General features: G+C 41.3%; 1 protein-coding gene across 11 annotated transcripts in view; it reads right to left on the bottom strand.

Moving 5' to 3' along the window:
- Window positions 1-21413, bottom strand: part of LOC117935927 (ryanodine receptor 3-like) — a 103798-nt gene that overhangs the window by 43411 nt on the left and 38974 nt on the right. For 6 of the 11 annotated variants that reach the window (XM_034858562.1, XM_034858561.1, XM_034858559.1 and 3 more), the window contains 25 exons: window positions 20913-21008; window positions 20479-20597; window positions 18650-18783; window positions 17429-17670; window positions 17000-17192; window positions 15231-15447; window positions 15042-15146; window positions 14766-14768; window positions 12662-12765; window positions 11857-11940; window positions 11306-11465; window positions 9856-10003; window positions 9394-9596; window positions 8337-8511; window positions 7780-7988; window positions 7492-7691; window positions 7108-7174; window positions 6869-7029; window positions 6530-6695; window positions 5477-5563; window positions 4747-4973; window positions 3526-4333; window positions 3006-3206; window positions 1692-1794; window positions 898-1029 (listed from right to left, as the gene is read on the bottom strand). In XM_034858562.1, coding sequence (XP_034714453.1) covers window positions 898-1029; window positions 1692-1794; window positions 3006-3206; window positions 3526-4333; window positions 4747-4973; window positions 5477-5563; window positions 6530-6695; window positions 6869-7029; window positions 7108-7174; window positions 7492-7691; window positions 7780-7988; window positions 8337-8511; window positions 9394-9596; window positions 9856-10003; window positions 11306-11465; window positions 11857-11940; window positions 12662-12765; window positions 14766-14768; window positions 15042-15146; window positions 15231-15447; window positions 17000-17192; window positions 17429-17670; window positions 18650-18783; window positions 20479-20597; window positions 20913-21008 — 4344 coding nt within the window. The remainder of the gene's footprint in view (window positions 1-897; window positions 1030-1691; window positions 1795-3005; window positions 3207-3525; window positions 4334-4746; window positions 4974-5476; window positions 5564-6529; window positions 6696-6868; window positions 7030-7107; window positions 7175-7491; window positions 7692-7779; window positions 7989-8336; window positions 8512-9393; window positions 9597-9855; window positions 10004-11305; window positions 11466-11856; window positions 11941-12661; window positions 12766-14765; window positions 14769-15041; window positions 15147-15230; window positions 15448-16999; window positions 17193-17428; window positions 17671-18649; window positions 18784-20478; window positions 20598-20912; window positions 21009-21413) is intronic. The other 5 variants (XM_034858565.1, XM_034858563.1, XM_034858566.1 and 2 more) reach the window with 1 other exon arrangement.

Genomic DNA, 21413 nt, shown 5'->3' on the forward strand with positions numbered 1-21413 from the left:
GGAAAATGGCTGCAATGAAACAAAGAGTGAAAAATTTAAAGGGGTCTGAATACTTTCCGTACCCACTGTATGTGTATGGTGTTGCATTAACAAACTAGAAAAACGCAGAGCTCTTTTTCCTCCTATGCCAGATGAATTGTTTCCAAACCAAAATCGAGATTTTATAAAAATGCTCTTGGCTAATTGTGAAGACCGCGGTTAATAAAATGTCAATATTTAGTTGAATGTTTGGTGTGACATTTGGTATAACATTTCTTATTCCTTTTTATTATTACTATTTCATAAGATTAATGCTGGAGTAATGTTTCTGGAATAACAGATTCAATGTTCCATGCTTATTATAGGAAAAACTCTTATTGCTGGCAATTCATATTTATGTTCTCATCATTGCCTAGCAATATAGAGCAGATAGTGTCTCATGTTATAATGCTCCATGACAAGATGTATCTGTTACACAGTGAATATTGAACTTTAGCTTAACTTAAAAAATAATTATCCCAAATTTAAAACTCATTGCAATATCTGGCTGAAGAAAAAAAAAAAAAAAGAAATCGAGATTTTAATTTTTTCTCCAAATTGTTCAGCCCTACCTAGAATTTATCTGTGCTGTAGCCAGACTTTACTCACGCTGTAGTGATAGGTCTGGCAATGTGAGACTAACTGCTTCCTGATCAAGCTACTGTTTCAGTATGTTGCTAAAGTAACAAGGCTGCATTGGATGCTTTCTAGAATATAAATTTATTGTGAGCCATGCATGCATGAAAAAGATTTAATCCCCCTCCTCCAGCCAATCAGATATGTCAATTGTGTTTGTCACCCACACTCAAGAAGACTGATGCAGCAGGTCTACGCAGCATCACTATTATTATGAAGTAACAAAAACAGTGACTTCCTCACATGGTGCGGCTTGCTCCTTCTCCGTCGGCTCTTCCGCTTTGTGGGACTGGCCTTTGATCTTGTTCACCAGCATCAGCAGGCGGCCTTTGATAGATGTATCTTGCTCATATTCGTCTTCCTCCATAGGGATTCCTGCACAACAAAAACAGAAATGCTATATGCAATACATGGAGAGCAAAGTACATCACAGCAATGTCTCTGCTCTCCTGTCGGGTTAGCAGACATGTCCTGTGCATGATGTGTATTATTGGGAGTGCAGTATCTCCTATTTCTTAGTAATTTCGAGTAATTTTTCATCGTTCTCTGTGTTGATGGTGCCATGTCAGGTCGGTGCTATGTGGCATGGCTGAGACTGCCATTAGATCGGTTGTACCACGGAGGGTTGGGCAAAATCAATTATTTATCAAAACATCAGGATGTCAGAGCAATGTGAGAGGCACTGAACTATAACTCCTGTGCTGGGAAACAGAGAGATGAAGGGAGGGAAAAAGAGAGCATTTCTGAGACCAAGAACTGGAACAGTTTAGCTAATGTCGACACAATGGCAGCCAAAGCAATAGATCAAAAAATTCATAGCTCAATATGTTTTTTAATATTATTTTTGAAATCTTTTTTTTATTTTCCAACCCACACTGCTAGTTCATGCTCCTTTGTAAAATATCTATACACAATTCTACAATCAATCTAAGCCATATAAGATAATTGTATCAAGTTAAATGCAATAACGCATGTTTCACGATGAAGATAACCAATAAAACAGCTCATAAAAGGTTTTTCCGAGATCTGCATCTTACCACAGTGGAGCTGGAGCTGGTTGTGAAAATCATACAGTTCCTCCTGGATGGTTGTTGGACACGGACAGTCCTCGCCCACACTGAAGGTCAGCAGCATGTTGATCTGAAGTATGGAAACATCGAAAGCAGACATTTACATGCATAAACAATGCCTGGTACTTTAGTTTCAAAAGCAATCTGAACCTGATGTGAGCTCACTGTAGAATTCACAGAAAAAGAAAAAATAGCTTAAGTGGCTAATTCTCCCTCGGCACTCACAGACCGAAGGACACCACGACAAGTCATTAAAGTAGCTTTGAAGTGCTCAACTACCATCTTCAGCTATGACCCGAAAGGGATACTGTATGTGTGTGTGTGCTCACGCTCACTGGAGCAATGACACCACAGGAAAGAAGGATGAAGGCGCCTTGAGGCTTTGTTCAACACGCACAAAGAGAATGCTTGAAACATTTGGAGCAGCTCTCAGCTCTCATACAATTTGAAACAAAAACGAGGGAATTTTGACATTATGAAAACTAAAAAGGAAATCTAAGGGTGGGGAGAGAAATTTGCAATGTATGTGGGAAAAATACGGAAGTTACATAACAGCTTCCTCTAAATTAGCCAGTTTCATGCATCATTTGATGCATAATGGTACTTTATTAATTGATGCACACTTCCCGGCATTTACCCTCTGTGGCTGATTTGCACTTTTAGGTCACATAAGCATCAATAAGCTCACATTGCAAAAACACACGAGTCGTCCGTATCACATGAACATAGGTGAGAATTGTTGTGAAATTGCCGGCATAAATATGTCACAACTCTACTATGAATAGGTAAAGAGAGGTGTTACCATACATTCCTCCTAGTGTGGAGTGATAGTCTATACCAGTCTTAGCAAAGACTTCATCTTTAAGAAGCAGAAGAACATTTTTTCATTTAAAAATTTCCATTTTGTTACTCATAAGAGTACATTTTGGTGTTTTCATGACAGAACAGGGTAGGCAGTGCGGATGCTGTTTCACTCTTTTCAGTTGTTAGCATTGATCATTGGTCACCAACGTTTTACACCAGGGAAAATAATTAGAGATTCTCTCAAGAGTTAGTGGGTTTTTGCAGAGCGTGTTTCACTGACATCTTCCTCACTAGTTAGCTTTGTTGCACCAGCCGGTGTGGGACAACTTACGTAAGAGTCCAATCTGTCCGCCCCCAATTTAAGCAGACCTCAACTTAATACACCCTGAGTTAGTTTGTACACATTTGTACATCAGTGTTTCCAACAACTTTTACTTCCTACCCAGCAGCCCTGCAGTGACTATGGCCTTATCTCACCTGTTCTTGAGGGGGCGATCTGAACTCTTTAGTCTTCTTTGCGGTAACAGCAGCGGACATGTTGAGGGCCAGCATCAGCTCATTGTAGCGGAACTTCTGGTTGTACTGCAGCTTGGACACAAAGCTGTCAGAGAAAGACACGATGGCCTCAATGCGGTGCTTCAGCTCGCAGTCGCAGAAATAGTGAAGCAGCTCACACATCTGGGGAACAGAAAACAACTACAGTTCCATCACTGTTGCACACCTAGATGTAGCTGTCATGAGCAACTGTTGGGAACACATACAAACAGCCTTATGGAATCATATTACCTCACTTATTAAAGATCATTTGTTCAGTATGTTAGAGTTATTACATATTTGACTGACTTCTGAATGGATCTATTACCGTGCTGATATAGAGTATGTGAGTACTGTAAATAGAGATTTTTTTTTGATATGACAGGATTTGGTGATTTACCGTCTGTAGTGTACATGAAGGTATAACAAATATAAGATGATGATCATATTTGCTCATTATCACCTGTCGTTTGACTGGCTCAGGCAGTCGCTTCTCCAGCAGTCCTTTCATTGGCTGTTTAGCCTCTTTGGTGACCTCCTCTTCTCCAGCTTCCACTGCCTTTTCCTCTGCCCCTGTAAGTCCTTCTTTGTCTGTGGCCCCTGTAGCCCCCTCCTCTCGTGTCTGTCTGAAAACATTTGGGTCAATGAGCAGTAAGATTTTATGGACGTCCTCGCTACCTAGTACACCCATAGTCAACAAGGTGCTGATGAGTTTCAAGATTGGCACAAACTGGTACTCCACCCCTCCTCCTACAGGATCTCGGATGTGGTGGCCTCCACCCTGAACAGCCTCTGTCAACATTGAAATTGATTTCTCCTTCAATGCTTCCAGTGGGATTTGGGGGCTGTAGAGATGTTGTTCCCGTTTGGTGCTGATGAAACATGGCGGAGCAAAGTTTAGGCGGGGTTTGAGGGAGGTACTAAGCCCCACCCCTGGTGGGAGATGCTTTTTGGAAGCATCGGAGAAAAGGCGAATGGAACGTGTCTCAGCCGTGACGGGGATGATGAACTCATCTTTCATCATGAGTCGCGCTTCTTTTGCTGTCTCCAGGTGGGTGCTGATCAGGACATTGTAGAAGCCCTCACGTAACATGCCTGACAGGTATTGATTATCAATGGTATATAAGAGCTGTGATTGGTCCAGGTGGCTGCAGAGGGCGTGGGCCACACGAGTGTTGCCCAGAGCGCAGAGGGCACAGTAGAGCTTTAGGGTGTGGTAGTGGAACCTCCTCATGTCTTCCTGCTCAGACAGCTCCATGATGTCGACACACCTTTGAAAAGAAGGGAGAGAGGAGTAGCAGGAGAGGAATATTTTCGCTCATTGATGCTGATGAGATTTAATCATTAGGCATTGAAATTTGGTTTTGAATGAATGGACTTTGATGCTCGATACTAAGGAGACAACATGGATGGTGCCTAATAAGTATTGAATTCTGTACCCAGCCCTACAGACAGGTTTTATTTACCACACAGGTTAATAAAATAAGGGTCTTTAAAGGCTCCCTTTAGTCAAAGCGCAACGACAATGGTTTTCTAAAATACTTAAACAAAACGGCTTTGCAAAAGTTTTATGAGGAAAAAAATCCATTGAGCACATTTTTTATACTTCAAGGATTCGTCCAATGTCCTTTGAAATCCAACTGGATAGATACATCATATAAGCACACTAAGCCATGTACTGCACCTGTTCTCCTCAGGTATATGTACAGCCAACATCTGTAAGGGCTCCACACACTGGACGACCCAGCCAAGTCTCTCGTTGACCCTGGCTGTTTCCACCTTGAGGAAGGTGTTGGGCATGCGGCTCCACAGCACGGCGTTGATGGTCTGGGCATATAGACGGGGTGGACACTGGGGGACCGGGTTCTTATGTTCACTTTTAAAAATGGCGGATGACAGAGGCATGGCATTCTGGAGAGGGCAACCAAACATGAAGGTAGTTTATTTAGAATAAAGGAATTAAAGGTATATTCCAAATTTTCAAACAAGGCTTTGTACACTCATTTGCCACACTGACCTCCACAGTCTTACTTTTTGCGGCGGTTAAAAAAAGACACAACATCGTCGTTTTGAACAGATGGAAGTAATGCACCGTTATTTATCTAAAGAAGTAGACGGTCACAATCTTTATTATATTATTTGTTACGTTTATGTGATACATGATAGCTTTCTTGCTTAGTCACTCAATCTTCTCTTTTTTTTTTCTCTTCTCTAAACAACTGACACAAGTATTTATCCTGGTATTGATGCTCTCAGTATCTTTGGTGCAGATTTAAGCAAGCTAAATATTAGCCAAGTGGACCTAGAGTATAGTCCTGTGTGGAGGCTGCATCTCTGTGAGGTAACATAAGGTACTGCGAAAACGAGCATAGTGTGAGCAGTAATAATTTCCTGGATCAATTAGGGGACTCCACCTTGATTTTTGCCAGCTCAAACTGGAAGAGGTTAGGGCTAGTGGGTCGCACAAATACAGCAGGGAAAAGCTTGGTGTTTGGTTCCACCTGGAACAGAAAAAAAGAGTAGAAAGTTACTTCAGAAGCAGCAGAGAATGACTGGCAGAAAGCAGCTCAATGATGCATCATAAGAACTCCACCGCTTAGTATGTGTGTGCATGATTGTTTGAGAGTGTCGGCTGGCAGGATGACTCAGCGCTGGGTAATGCATCACCTTCACTTTCAGTGATGGTGGGAGAACATAAGAAGATTATACCCTTCCAAAGGTTCTTTAAGATTTAGTTCTCAGACTACACATTCTAAATTTGAAATGTAACAATGCAGACGTCATGGCCTGTTTGGGAAAATATGCAAAGACAGATAATGAGTTAACCTCAAGGTCAACAGGATAAACTGCTGACTGACAGAAAGAAAAGTTGACAGGAGTGATGAGACTTACTGGGGGATTGACACAAACGACTAGCAGGCCAAATCATGAGGACGCTTAAAAATTAACTTTATATTATACATTCTTTTTTCACATCATGAAGTGCATTTTATGAAACCCAAGGACACTTTACGGAAGTACAGTGGCTAAACTTAAGGAGGTTATAGGCTGTGGTGAAAAAATGGTGTTTCAGGAGTTGTTTTTTTTTAAATGTCCGGGGATGTAGCATTTCGAATATGTGCAGGGAGGGTGTTCCAAAAGGATGGGGCTGCAACACTAAAGGCTCTGTCTCCAAAAAGGTACAGAGTATGGTGTGGGGAAGGGAGGACAGGCCAGTGTCTGAGGACCACAGGTTTTGGGGTGGGATGTATGGCTGAAGGAGGTCGGAGCGGTACAGTGGGGCCAGGGCATGGAGGGCTTTGTAGGTGAGAAGGAGAATTTTATATTTGATGCAGGACTTAATTTGGAGCCAGCGAAGGTGGATGAGTGTTGGGTGATGCGCAGCCACCTCTTTGTGTGGGTGAGGACCCTGGCGGCAGAGTTTTGGACCTATTGGAGCTTGTCTAGGGCATGTCTGTATTCAGTACCTGGTAGGACGTGGTTATCTCCTTGCCACTGACAGTGAATGTCACCAGGCCGGTGGCCAGGTCTATCAGACAGCCAATCTCCAGGTCCACATTGCTGCGACTGGAGGTGTGAGCAGCGCTGGTCACGTCACCACCCCACACGATGTAGCAGTTACTTCTTTTCACACTATTAAGTGCAAATATGAGTCACTTATTTTATCTTCATATACAGAACATTTCAATGAAAAAGGTAGCAGTTTAAAGTAAAAAACATTAAACTTTAAAGTAAAGGACTCAAAGGAAAATAACTTCAAACTGCTGCAGAGGGAAGTGAGTTTCCATTAAAAAAAAAGGTCTTACCTCTCATGAACTCGTCCTCGCTCGTCACCCAGGGTTACAGTGACCGATCGGTTTTTACTGAGACTGAAGTTGTTGCTATAGTAATGGTAATCCGGGGTAACCCATCCAACCCACACGCCGGCAGGGTCCTGGCCTGCAAAGATCCTTACCGAATGGTAGTACTGTAATGACACATGCAAGAGTTAGCCAACGCTGGAGGTGATGCAACCATTTGGTACTACAACAAAATGACTCAATACCGTAGTGATGCTGCTGTAGTCCACTCGTCTGCTTTCATCACTTTGTCTCACTGATCTCAATGGATATCTATCAAAAACCGTATTAAACAGACGATTATCAAGTGGCAAGTGGTTATCGAATAAATCTTTAAACTCTGATTAGCTTGTGATGTTTAATGCCATTATACGATGTTGGGTTAAATTGGGTCAATATATGAGGATAAAACCCCAAATCTTTTTCAATCTCTTCAAATATTTGCATACTAACTGACACTGAATTTGAAAGGTCCACTTGATGTCATGTTTGTCAATAATCTAAAAGTGGATCAACAAATAAACAGGGTAGTTTTAATACTTTGGAATGAGTTGCTTGCACATAACGTACATTCCTGATTTTCTGAGTACCTGTGTTTGACTTTAAGGGTATCTTCCTCGTGTACTCCGTTCATGTCTGCAACAGGATTGGATTTGAAGGAGGAGTGGAACTCTACCGGCATGCTGAGACGACAAAATACCATATCTGCGTTGCTGTTCTGGGTTCCAAATGTCTTGTGGGTGACTTTAAGACACGGAGGGCTGTCAACGGTGCCGTCAATCCTGGTTACCTGCAAACGGGAAGAATGTCCTTGCATTCAACCAGTTACCAATTGATGTTATTTTTACCAACAGATATGACACTGCTTTTGCTCTTACTGCGATGTGGTTGTGGTCCTTTGGCACATTGACAAAAGTAGGCAGCCGCTTGCTAAACCACATGGTGACCTCTCGGTTCATGTTGACAGCAAAGGGTTCAAATCCCTCCTGAAGGCCGCACATGGTGTAGTACTTGAAGGTGCTGGCATCTTTCCCAAGATTCATACGCCCCACCTGAGCCAGACCGAGACTACACACTGGAATGAACCCTGAAGGACAGCCAGAGGAATTGAGGGAGGGAGAGGGAAGAGGAGAGCATAAATAGACTCTAAGAACACACAGCAGGAGGGGAGGGAAAATCAATCCAGTTTTTTCAAAAAGGCAATTTGAAGGTGACACATTAAATAAGGGTAATTTCGTTACAGGGAGCCACTTATTTTCCACTTATGCCCCCAGCATGGTTATGCTAGGTAAATGCTCTGCTTGTGAAGGCTTTATTTAAAGATGAACAACTTGTTCTACCATCACCTTACCCGTCGGACACTCCCTGGCCTCAACATCACCTATACCTGGCTCTGGTACCACACACATTCTTATCCACATGTAAACTTTCTCACCATCCTCAGTTTCAAAGTCAGTGAAGCACAGTTCAGAGCCCTTGGTGGTGATGAGGATCTCTCCATTAAGGGTGAAGATCATGGACTTGTCCTCCATGTTGATCATACAGCCCACAACGTCCCCAGCATGCCAGCACCGCCCGAACAAACGGCTACCCATGTTTAGACAGTGACCCTGTACGTACAAACGTAAAATAAAACACACAGGAGCAGATAATAGGATACGTACTAAGAAATATCCATCTCAAGTCTTTTATTCCCAACTACAGAACATATTTTATTTCATTTACTTATTTTATTTTTTGTAACGCAGGAAGATCATTTTTATTTTAATCTGTTTTAAGAACTTAAAGCATTCGAATAAAAGAAAAAGGCAAAGTCGGTACAATAGCATAAAGTAAAATACACTTGAACATTAATACAAACCCACTGAGGTTGAAAAAAATAAACTTCAGGATTGAATCCTTACGACTTTTTATTGTGGCGTAATCAACAAGAACCACCCCACCCAATTAGAGGTCTGCAAGTCCGTCAGAACAAGCTTGGGGGCAGATTCAGGCTCATTTAAAGGTTTCGAGCATAACCGTTTTATAATAATGAACGTTTGATACATTCAAGCCATTGCCAAGTAGGTTTTTACAAAGCTAAATAAGACTATCAGCTTTACACAACTCTCTGTGTTTCTCAGTATGGCTGTTTTCAGAAGATTGTGTCATCCAGCAACTTTCTTGAGCTGAAAATCAAGTGAAGTTAATTACCTCTTCTGAAGAGTCCATCAAGTTTTTTTTAATTCTCCGTGTCATCCTTACCAACTGTGTGGGGGAAGGGTGGGGGCAGTGCGCGATCAGGGAAGGCTTGTATCATGTGAACACACCGACAGTTTAGTTGTAATTACTTAGAAATCTTCATTGGGGAAATAGAAACTATGCACTACAGCTTAAACATATCTCTTTTTTATTGTGCCTATATACAACTCCGAAATGCGAGAGCAATCCTGATTTTTGGCACTTGTAGGGCCCTACATACATGATTCATTTAAGTTTGGTTGAAAGCTTACCCTGTATCCATCAAAGACAAAAGCGAGCTCATCCGTGCCAAGCTCCACATCTGGCTTACATCCAGGTCTGGCCCAGCCCACTCTCATGTCTCCTCCTGTCACAGCCTCGAATTCAAAGTACCACTTTCCGGTCTTCACGGCGTATGTTCTCTCCACTCTGAAGAAGCGGACCTTGTCGATGCTGAGCCGCTCAACCACTTGTCCTACAGGGTGGAAGGGATAGCCACAGGTTGTTGATTGCTGCTTCAAAACCAGCAGAATCCTTTCCAACAAATTAGGAGATCAATACTGGAAACATTGATTGTAACAGTCTAACATTGGGTGAGGTTAAAGGCAATCATTTTACACTCACACACACTGTTCTCTTTCACTGTCGACTGAATGGGAGTGGCAGACAGAATCCTTTTACAGGACTGAACGTCTGTGCATTTAGACAGGCCTAAGTCCATGAGTCAGACTCACCGCCTTCCTGGTCTGAGGGCTCAATGTTGTATCCATAGCCAATCAAAGTGCGTATGGCCTCCCGCAGGCTGTCCCTGTTTGACTTCTTGGTGCGTTCATCCAGCAGAACATAGGGAACCAGGCGAGGGTTACGCTTACTCTTCAGATCCTGCATAGAGGAGAACCAGTCAGAAAAGATTTTGTGCAAGGAAAACATCCCCAACTATCCCTGGTTATGTCATAAATTGTACAGTAGGCGCGCTCAAACACACTACGGTTACACCTTGTAATCGAGTAGTTAATTGTCCATTTATTACCATTGCTCTACTGCAGCCCATCACTTCCTCTATATTTTACTGTGTCATTTCCAATAGCAGTTCTCCAACTGGAGCTTGATGAGCAAACATGGTAGTATGGTATCAATGCTACTTTAGCAGATTTGTGGAGATTCATTTGAAATCCTTTGATGGTTATGCAGACCACAAGCTGTTTGTTTGGTCTGGCATAAAAGCTTTACCTGATATCACTAAAGGGCTTAATTAAAAAAGCAGGTCAGTTACCTAGACTTATGTTAAAAACGACCCCTAATCTACAAACTGCAGAGAAAATATGACCAAACATCTGCTTTCAAGATTAATGCCAAAGTGTGTACTTGTGCAAACTGACATGTAGGTTGCAGAGCAGGGATAAAAAAAAAATGGAAAAATGGACAATTAATAACATTATGTGTCTTCTAAATTAGACATTTGCTGATTACTCTGAATCAATAGGTGATTTCAGAACTCTTCACTCTTACTCGCGTTCAGGTGCCATGCTTTCATACAGTAAGCCTCTTTTTCCACACTATTAGCAAAACAAATGAGCCTTCATTCACTTAATGTGGGAAGAATAATTACACTTGCATGGCGTATCAAATTATTTCTCAATATACAGTATGCTGTAGGTAAATGCTTTTGAATGAAAAGCAAACATACTATTAGTATATGGTTTCCATGAAGATGACACATTCTATATCACATAACAGGAGAAAACTCCAGTGGAAAATGACTGATTCCAGAGGACTGTGTTACATCCATTTCATTGACATTATAAATAAAATGATAAACAAAAGTTAGCAGTCAGTGAATTCCCTTTCAGCACTTATTTCTACAGATGAGAAGAGACGTGCAGTATGGAGTGTGTTCTGGACAATGTCTTATGTGTCTTGTTGCCCTTTAGTGTATTGAGTAATGACATATAGCCAGGAAATGTCAGACTAAACAAACCGTCTGACATATGCGCTGGTAAAGTGGAGACTGTTTGGGAGGTGAATTAATGAACCATGAAGGAGAAACTCTGCACATTAAAAATAAAGCAGCAAAGCTGGACACAGAGGAGAGAGCTGCCTCAACAAGCATCTCAGGGGGTTTTATACGGTGAGATTTTGTTTGTGTTGGTTCCAGCATATTGTGTATTAATACATGCAGCGTACCTGCTGAATACCATAGGTCCATCCCTGTTTGATGCGGTCCTTGGCCCACACATTGTGTGCATTCTCTGCCAGTTTGTCCACCAGCAGCTCCTGACCTGGAGTCAGTTTTATGTCAGACAGGTCCAGAGGAGTCGGCTTATAACCATTGGACATCATGTAGCTAGAGAAACAAAAAAGAATGAAAAAGGTTATGGAAGTAATATAAGGTAAATCCGCCAGGACTAGTACTACCCACATGTATAGCCTGAATCGTTCTGGTAGCACATTTACTATATTAACATTATATATCAATTTCTTCCTGCGTTTACACACCTTTTGATTCACCATTTTTAATCTTAGCTCTCAGTGTAGGAAGACACAAAGTCATGATATGTTTCAATTGATGATTAATATATAAATAGCCTTTCTCTGCAAGTCTCTTATCATATTTATCATTGAATAATTATTGGCACAAGCACGATCAGTAACTAGAGACTGAACTGAGCTAAATTTAAATAAGAAAGGTGTATTTTGATGAACTTTGTACAGTACAGATAGGCATGCACACTTACTTCTTAGGGAGTTTTATCTTTCTGAGGGAGCCCTCAGCATTTGGATTGACCTGAACTACACGACAGCCCAATGCCAGCAGAGTCCTGTGAGAACAAACAGCAGAAAGTGAGTTGAACAAATGCAGATAGTTTTTAATCCACACCTGGACAGTTCATGTAGATCCAACAGTACGGATTGAGGGGTTGGGAGAGTTCAAAAGGAGCAGTGATGGGTTAAATTGTTTGTCTTAATCTGTCAGAAGAAAAGGGCCAAACAACACCCAGGGGAATGCTCTGGGTGTTAAATGCTTTTGACACATTTTCTTCTCACCTTATGAGAGGACAAAGTGACAGTAAAAATGAGTTTGGTGTTACTCAGAAACCCATCGGTCTCCCCCAGGTGTTTTTGCCTGTGCCCCAGATCAAAATTACTCACAGCACACCTAACGTATCTAAAAAGCATTTTTGTAAAGCACCTGATGAGTGGAAAAAGACTTGTTTGGTTGAGCGACACTGGTCATGGAAATTTCCTAACCCTGGTGAGGAGGTGAGGGTCATATCTCACCACAGGCATATGTGCAATTATTGTTGTCTTGCAGACACAATTAGTTTGTACTCCTTGGTTTATACTGTAGTTGATATAATGTTTCTGATGCTCCTAATAAATGCTTATGAACTGTTAAAACATAAAAAAATAATCTAATCTTGTATTTTGTTTGTTTGTAAAAAATCTATTTCTCTTTATAACTCCATCAGACACTCAGTCTTCTTCTCTTCAAAAAAAAAAAATACCACAAAGAAAATGAATCCATTATGCTAAACATACTTCAGAGTTTCTGTTGACATCTGTAGATTGTAGTTCTTTTCCGTATCTGGCAGCTTGGAGAAATCCACCAGGCACGGATGCTGCCGCTTATTGTCATCCCTTATCTATCAGAAAAAAGAACAGTCACAGAAATCATATTTCCACTTCCTTTTTGTTGTCTGGAACTTTTGTCCACAGTTACTCCGTTTGACTGTACATCATGTGGGAAAGTTGACTAAATATATGCATATGAAATGCACAGCCTTGTAAGTCATTGTGAACCAACAAGGAGAGGAGAATGTGGTTTAAATAAGGGTGCTACTGCTTACAGTAATAAGCCAGTTTACTGTAGTGAACATGTTATGGAAGAGGAATAAGGGAGCATGTTTTCTTGGTGGCGATAGAAAGGTGTACGACTGGAATACCAAGTGATGGTGTAATACCTCTCTCTCGAGGCTGCACTGTGTGCCAAATAATCCCTTTGGCAATGCTGCTCAGAGAAGGCGGCATGGCAATGGCGGATGTTTACCAAGAAAACATGCAGGGCTGCGTACAGATATGCAGCTGTATGTGTGGGTTCAATGAACACCAGTCAGCTCTTTTGTAAATAGTACAAGAACTCTGTGAGTAATCTCTTCTCTGGCAGTTCTTCATTTTACAGAATTACATTTGTGGAACAAACAATAGAATTTTTTTCTTTTTTAATGCAACCTGGGCAAAGAAACGTATAACACTTTCCTTATTAGCTTTGCTGTAGGACGTTTACTGTTAATGCTGCTGTAATGAATCACAATAAATGACCTGCAGCGTCGCCACATCCAAAATCTCTGTACATCTAATACTATATGCACCATGGCCATATCTCACTATGTGACACACTTTGCCTCTGACCCCCTGGGCTTAAAAAAATAAAAAACGACCTAACAATAAAATGTTAATGTTAAATTAAAGATTCTGTTGAGTTGCCGGAAAATAATAAAGTTGCCGGTAGTACGGGGAGGATTCCGTTATACATTTGTATTATAGACATAAGAGCTGTGTTCCATATTGTTGTTTGTGTTGTCATCTGTTCCTTTAAAGGGCAAAACAGGTCACTTATGTGTTATCCTTTAGCTAATGAACAATAAACCAAGAAAGCCATCAATCGACACAAAAATGTTAAAGTGTAAATGTTTTTGACGGGATACATTGCAGGTATAATGACATAATTGAAGAATTTGTTTTGGTTTTCAACTTGCAAAATATACAGTAGGTTTAGGTGCAGGTGTACTTTTGTGTATACTTATGATAAGTAACAGTTAGGATATGAGTATTTGGATATTTTGGGAAATACACTTTCATTTTCTTGTCAAGAGAACCAGAAGACCGTTAGCTTTGCATAAAAACTAGAAGCAGGGGGAAAAGCTAGCCTCCTCTCCAAAAGGAAGTCCCTAAAACTCGCTAACTGAAGGCTCTCAACACTCACACAGGTGTTTTCAGTTATTCTGGCTGATTAGACTATTTGGGTTGAAGATGAGCATTGAATGGTTTGATGAGAACTTATTAAGTCACAAACTCTTTCCACCAATTTGACTGACAAAGGTGTCCTTTGTCCCGCCCTAACAGGTAGACCATTAACTCGGTGAATGGACTCGGTAAGATGTCAATCACTCAGTCTATCCACACCCATTTGTTTAATCCATAGTCTGGAATTTGCTGGTTAGCTGTTAGCTCGCTGTGTTCCCCAACTTCCAGTCTTTATGCTAGCCTAAGATAAGCAAAGAGAGTGGTATAGATCTTAACATATAACTCTCAGCACAAAAACATAATTTTCCCAAAATGTCAAACTATAACTGCCTCATAAAAGCAACCTTTAGGTTTACATTTGGAAAGCATTATGTCTTTGAAGAATAAAAAAACTTCTTACTAAATGAAGAGATAATAAAATACCCGCTTTCCTCATGGTTTATTGTTGCTCTGAACACCCTGTTCTGCCCTTTGTTGAAACATCACTTTGGAAGTCATGACTTCTACTAAAACACGGCCACAATGACTATGCTAACTACAAACAAACTGGAAGTTTGCATCTAAATGAATGGTGTGAAAAGCATCGGACATGGAAAATGAGAGTTTTCTTTCCACTTACCCTCTTTTTGGTGTGAACCGCAAATTATAAAAGAGAAAGCAAGATGACGTACAGGCTTTTGATGATTCAATTCTGACACTACCAACAACTAATGCATTTAAATCCATTTTTAACTTAGATTTGTTTAGAAAATGTGTAATTGGGATGTTTATTTCTCCACAAACATGGCAAAATGTATGGGTTATGCTATTTATTTTTAACTTTCGATCCAGAGTGAGGATTTTGTTCTAAGAGTATCATATTATAAAAGGAAAGGAATCAGCATATATTTCTCACCTTGCCATACGACCAACCCAGCTCAATTTTATTCATGCCCCACAGTTCGTGGATGTTCTCAGCAAGCTTGTCTCGAACCTTCTCTAAATGAGGCGGCATAACAATCTGAGGAAACAGGCAAAGTATGTAAAAGGTTAAACAGTGAGAGGATTACTAACATGTTTGTCTACTCTTCTCCTGTTAGTTTACCTGGCTAGTTTCAACAGGTGTGGGGATGAAGGAGGCCTGTGACATGGACTGTGTGGTGCCAAGCAGATCTCGGACTCCATTCACATCCCTCTTGTACTCTTTCACCGGCTCCACCTTCATCTTCTCTTTTGGCAGCAGAGCTTCGTAACATGGGGCGTAACTTGACGGAGGCAGGAACTTAAAGTCACCATGTCGGCCACCCAACAGGAAACGCACCCTGACGACATAATATTTTATTGAATAATTATTATACACAATACAACTGCAGGAGATTTGCTTTTTTAAATTTATGCGGTGAAGGGGGTGGGGGGGGAATACATCTAATATAATTCATATATGATAATTTATATATCTAATCAGACATGATAACCAGACAGCTATTTAGGAAAGAAGCAGCCAGTGAAAAGAAAATGCAGCTAACTGTAATGCTGTTTCTCCTCTAAATCCACTTCAATCAGTTCCCGCCTCTGCTCTACCAGAGACAAGTTTAGCTCCGAGACAGAAAAAACGTCACAGGCCATCAATGTAAAGAGGCTCTCCTGAGGCCGCCCAAAATAGCTACTCAAGTAGTAGTGGTGACGCGACCAAGCCCATTCTGACTGTAGCGCTCGATTACTGAGCAGTGAAGATGTGTGGCAAGTGTGGCATTTTCTGGCACATTTAAATCCGTGGAGATGTTCACGCCGTTCATTGGGTCAATTTCAAGTACAAGCTCTGAGGTGTCATTACCCACAAAAATGTGGCTATAAGCTGGCTCTTTGTGTATGAAATGCTGAACATTTACTCTAATTGAAATTTCTCAACAATTGCTGGATTGATCGACATGAAATCACGCTCAGGATGAATTGTTATAACTTTGTTGATCCCCTGACTATTCATCTAGCACAATATTCAATTTTAACTTTGGTTTATAATTAAATACCTGCAAAACTCATGACATTCAACCCCTGCTGTAAGTTTTGTTAATGATAAACTGCAAATGATAGCATGCTGACACCCTAAACTAAACACTAAAACTAACATATAAGTTAAACATAAGCATTGTCAATGTAAGCATGTCAGCATGCTGTTTTTAGCATTGAGCTCAAAGCACCACTGTTCCAAAGTACATCCTCACAGAGCTGCTAGCATGGCCGTAGACTTGTTGACTGACAAAGTCTCAACGGCCACCAAAGGTAAATTAATGTTGCTTCAACAATTTGTGGGACATAGTCGAGTCCACCCTGATTCCCCTTCCATTGCCGGGTATTGCATTTCTTTTTGAGAATATATTTTCATCGCACCATATGGATTTCAAATAGCTTACATGAACAAATCAAATCAGACCAGTCTCTTGGTGTCATGAGTCTCTGTGCTACAAAGAGTGAAAGCTGTTAATACAAAATGTTGCTTCGCTCTACAAAGTCAGAGCCAATCATGGAATCATGGGAAGAGTGCTGAAGCTTGAAATTCCATTTGAAAGTCTTGTCAATCACACTATCTGTGGTCACCATGGCAACAGCATATGAAGCCGTCCTATTTTATCTGTGTGCAATCTCAAGACTTTGAGGATTAATACATTTGGAACAGAATGATTGTGTGCGTATGTGTGTATGTGTGTGTGTGTGTATATATATATATATATATATTGATAAGTATTTCTGATTCTGATATATAGGCTTGTTTGTGTCTCATCTGCCTGTACTTCTGCATAGCTCATTTATCATCAAGGAATTTCAGGGAGTCCATTTGTCTTACACTGCGCAGAGGAGAAACAAATAAACACTCACTTGACCCCTGCAGAGAAGCTGACGACGGGGAAGAAAAGCCCATCAGTGTTGAAATTTTCAAACATGCCTTGAACGGGCTGTCCGTTGATCCTGAAAGAGATGCTGGGAGCTCCCAGGTCCAGACAACAGCTCACCACATCCTCTGAGGTCAGGATGTGCTGGTTCATAGACGCAACTGCCCGCGGGATACGACCTGTTCAGGCAACACACGCACACACAACCCAGTGAGTGTTGCTGGCACAGATCACGTCTCTCACACACACGGACATTTGTACACACAGTCACACACACTCTGGGCAAGGAGATCCTCCCTGCAGGGCACTGCTTCTGTCTAGACACACCCTGGCTGTAGCCCAGGGTTACCACCAATACATTAGCTTATTATGATATCATCTGAGTTACAAACTGAATTGTAATCCTCTCACTGACCGGACCAGAGGTGGAGTCCATCAAAACCATACGAGTAGAGGTCATCTCCGACTCCATTGCCGCCCCATCCCTCTCCTCCTCCAGGGTAGGGAGCGTAGCCTTTGGCGTTGGCCCAGCCAACTCTCAAGTGGGTGGGCTCGCTGGTCACAAAGTGGTCCACCTGGTCAATCGTCAGCTCATAGTACCACTTCTTATACTGAGCTGAGCCCTCGCTCACCCCAAGGAAGATATTTGGTCTCATACTGGCAATGAAGTGAAACATGAAAACATTAGTTATCCCTCAGCAGTGAGTGAAACAGTCTCTCTCTCTCTCCCTCTCTCTCTCTCTCCCCCCCCATACACACACACACATATATATACATTTCTAATGCATTTGGTTTAGGAAGTTCTTTAAAAGTGTTGATAACTTGAAGCAAGGCACAGCAAAGTCATCACTTCACTAGTGTCAAGACAATGATCCAGAGAGATTTGTGAGATTACATTTTCGAGTTTGAAATAATCTCAGCCTCATCACAAAGCTTCTTTTCATTGTACAAATAAAAAATGTGGATCTTCAATCTCCGTGAGCTTTCGTGTCTAAACTATAACACCATGGATGAGCGTACATAGTCCACAGTCCAATTTAAAAACCATGTTCTCAAGTATGTAGTCGACATAGACCCTACTAGTGGTAGATGTATACTTTATTCACGGGTCCACACATTATAGGGCTGAATGTACGTGACTCCCACAGTGGTATAGGCTCTGGAGCCGGCTACGTCAGCTGTTCGTAAGATCAAACTTAAAACGTTTAAAAGGGGCTGTACTGAAGTACTGAAGTACTGAAGTACTGACACACACACACACGCACACGCACACACACACACACACACACACACACACACACACACACACACACACACACACACACACACACACACACACACACACACACACACACACACACACACACAGGGAGCTCCCAACCCAATTTAGTAAGTAGTTTGAAAGTAGGTGACAGTTTCAAAGAACTTTAAAAGCACTTTACACACAGCGATGGATTAACAAAAAGCTGGTGCAACCCAATCCTGTACACTAATCACAGACTAGGACATTAATCACTTCGTAACGAATGGGACGTTATCCCTTGTTTCAAACCATTTGATTCGCAAATGCAATTGAAATGTATATTAATGGAAAAACATGTTGAAAGGAGACATGGTGAGCGGATGGCTTTCTAACCTCTGGACATCATTGACCAGCTGGGTTTGCAGCAGGAGATCTCTCTTGGGCAGCAAGTGATCACAGATTAGGTTCTGATTGGTTCGCACAGCTACGCCGTTACACACACACAGCGAGCAGAGCACATCCAGAATCTAAAAACGAAAGTGAGGCAGCAGGGAGGAAAATAAACAACATTATCGAGAGGAAGAGCACAACAGTTCACCAATAAGGGACTTCACATTGACCTCACTGTCCCTATTACAACCTGGTAATGAATCCATAACTTTCCAGAAATAACTTATTATCTTTGTTCCTAATCGCTGTCCAGGTTGCTGCTCTAGGGTCAGACATTTTTCATCCAACAACTGCTTAATTACTCAGAGATGCTTATTGAGGGCAAAAACATGTCCAATAATATTCCGTTGATATTATTTTAGCAAAGCTGTAGAATTAAATGGGCCAGGAAGCTCAGCCAAGGGCGACAGGCCACCTTTCTCCTTGGCTCTTTCTCGTGTTTCTAGAGCTAAATTATACACTCAGGCTGATTTATGACCCAGGCCAGCTGACTGCCTGCTCCTGATCTACTTTTACTGTTAAACTGATTGATTCATGATGAGGACACAATGCAACCAAACCCCTGGGAACCTTCTGTCGAAGACGGAAGTCTGAATGCTAGTGTAAGTTAAGCACAGTGAATTAGTAGCAGAAGGGAAAAGGTGCCAAAGAGGCCCAAAGGGAACAGTTATGGAAATAAATATGCATCCAATGACGCAATGAATTTCTTGCTTGACTAAAGGTTTATGCCAACATTTGACTTCTAGAACTATTTCAGTATATGTTGAAAGTTCAACATTTTGAAGAACACACTTATTTGCTTTTTTACAGACAGTTAGATGAGAAGATTGATACCCTCCTTATGTCTTCAGGTTAAAATTTAAACTAGAGCCAGCAGCCGGTTAGCTTAGCTTCTTAGCGTAACGGAAACAGGGAAACAGCTAGCCTGGCTTTCTCCAAATTAGGTAATAAAATCTACCTACTAGCATCCCTTAAGCTCACTAATTAACATGTTATATCTCATTTGTTTAATCCATACAAAAAAGAAAGTGTATAAACATCAATTAGCAATTTAACAGGGGATTATGTTCCATCTTATTTTGTGGTCAGGAGTTGTTGCTACATATTTACCTTTGCACGGTACAGATTATTATTGGCGGGTTGATATCAGGCATTTTCTATGGTATCGGCATTTATAACTGACGATAAATGACTTTTTTCCTTGTAAATATTCATTAATCAGAATAATTTATAATGACAAATAAATTATTCTGATAAATGAATATTTAAAAAAAATAAAAACAAAAACGGACGAAATACCCTTCAACCATGTTATGAGTGTTGACGTTGGACAGTTTGTCCACCAGAGGACACTCTAAAACGTCCCTGTTGGCAACGCTGAAAAATCGGGGAGATCGAGCGTTCTCGGTCGTGGCCCCAAGGCTTTGGAATGAATTGCCTCTGCATGTCTGATCGGCCCCCAGCATCACATTTTTAAATCACAACTATCGTATCGGCCTTCTTATCTGATTTAGCAAGAAAGCAAATAAGCGCATTTCACAAAATGTCAAACTATTCCTTTAAGAATATATTTCATTGTTTGTTTGTTTTCACTTATTCTAATTTGCATGTGTGATTTCCTTTATTTTCTACTTGGGTTCATTCAACAGTCTCCTGGTTCATCAACCACATTATACACAAAAATACAGCCCAGATACGTCCTTATCTTACATCACGGTGGGGATTGTCCCCCAAATTAACATTTGACTGTAGAAGCACCACTTGCTGCTCACCTTGTGGTTGCGTCCGTGCTTGTAGAGCAGAGATATGATGGACTTGATGTGTCCTCTCTGGATAATATTGAGGGCCTCGGGGCTCTCGATTAGAATGCAGTGCAGAACTTCCAGGATGCCTATGCAGCCACAAATTCATCAATTAGTTAACAGGCGCAGGAGAGAAAGACACACCAGAGGACACTTATCGAAGTGATATCCTGGCTGCATGGATTAACAGTGAACACCAGTAACACCGGAAACTATACAATTTCTAAGCAAGCAGTGTCATCTTTTTACATGTTTAAAGCTTCATGTCCTTGTTGAGGAGTGTTGCATTGCCACTGAAGGAACTGGATAGCTCTGTGATGTCTCACTAACAGAAAAAATGCAAGTTATGTCACAATGCCTTTTCACTGGAGGCTCAGTATGTGTGAGGATGACAATGAGCATACCTGAAGAAGACTCCAGTCTCTCCAGCTTGCTAACCAGCCAGTCCAAGTTGTTGGAGAACTGGGTGCAGTTGTTTCTGTTCCCTCTTATTAACGCAGCTGCAGGAAACAAGCAAAGTGTGCATATGTCACATTTTATAGGAAAGAAAACAGGCTTTCTGGGTAAAGTAGTTTGATGGATCCTCTTCAGTGCAACAGCAAAAACATATTTTGCCCAAATGTGGACACATTAAATGCATGCCCAGAGATATGGACAGTTGAGCTTAGACACCCTTATGCATTTTATTTAGAAGCAGCCTATAATAGAGGGAGGGAATGACACAAGGAGAGAAAAGACATAAACTCAAGCGGACAAACACACCCACATTATGTCTTAGCAACAAACAAAAAAGACAGGGTCACCCAGTACAGACAGACAGGGAAGAAAGGAGGGAGGCATCCTAAATCCACTTAGTGCTGCGCAGAAGCAGGTGTGTGAAGTGTGTGTGTGGGGGGGGGGGGGGG

This window comes from Etheostoma cragini, chromosome 20, assembly GCF_013103735.1.
Source record: "Etheostoma cragini isolate CJK2018 chromosome 20, CSU_Ecrag_1.0, whole genome shotgun sequence".
Classification (NCBI taxonomy): domain Eukaryota; kingdom Metazoa; phylum Chordata; class Actinopteri; order Perciformes; family Percidae; genus Etheostoma; species Etheostoma cragini.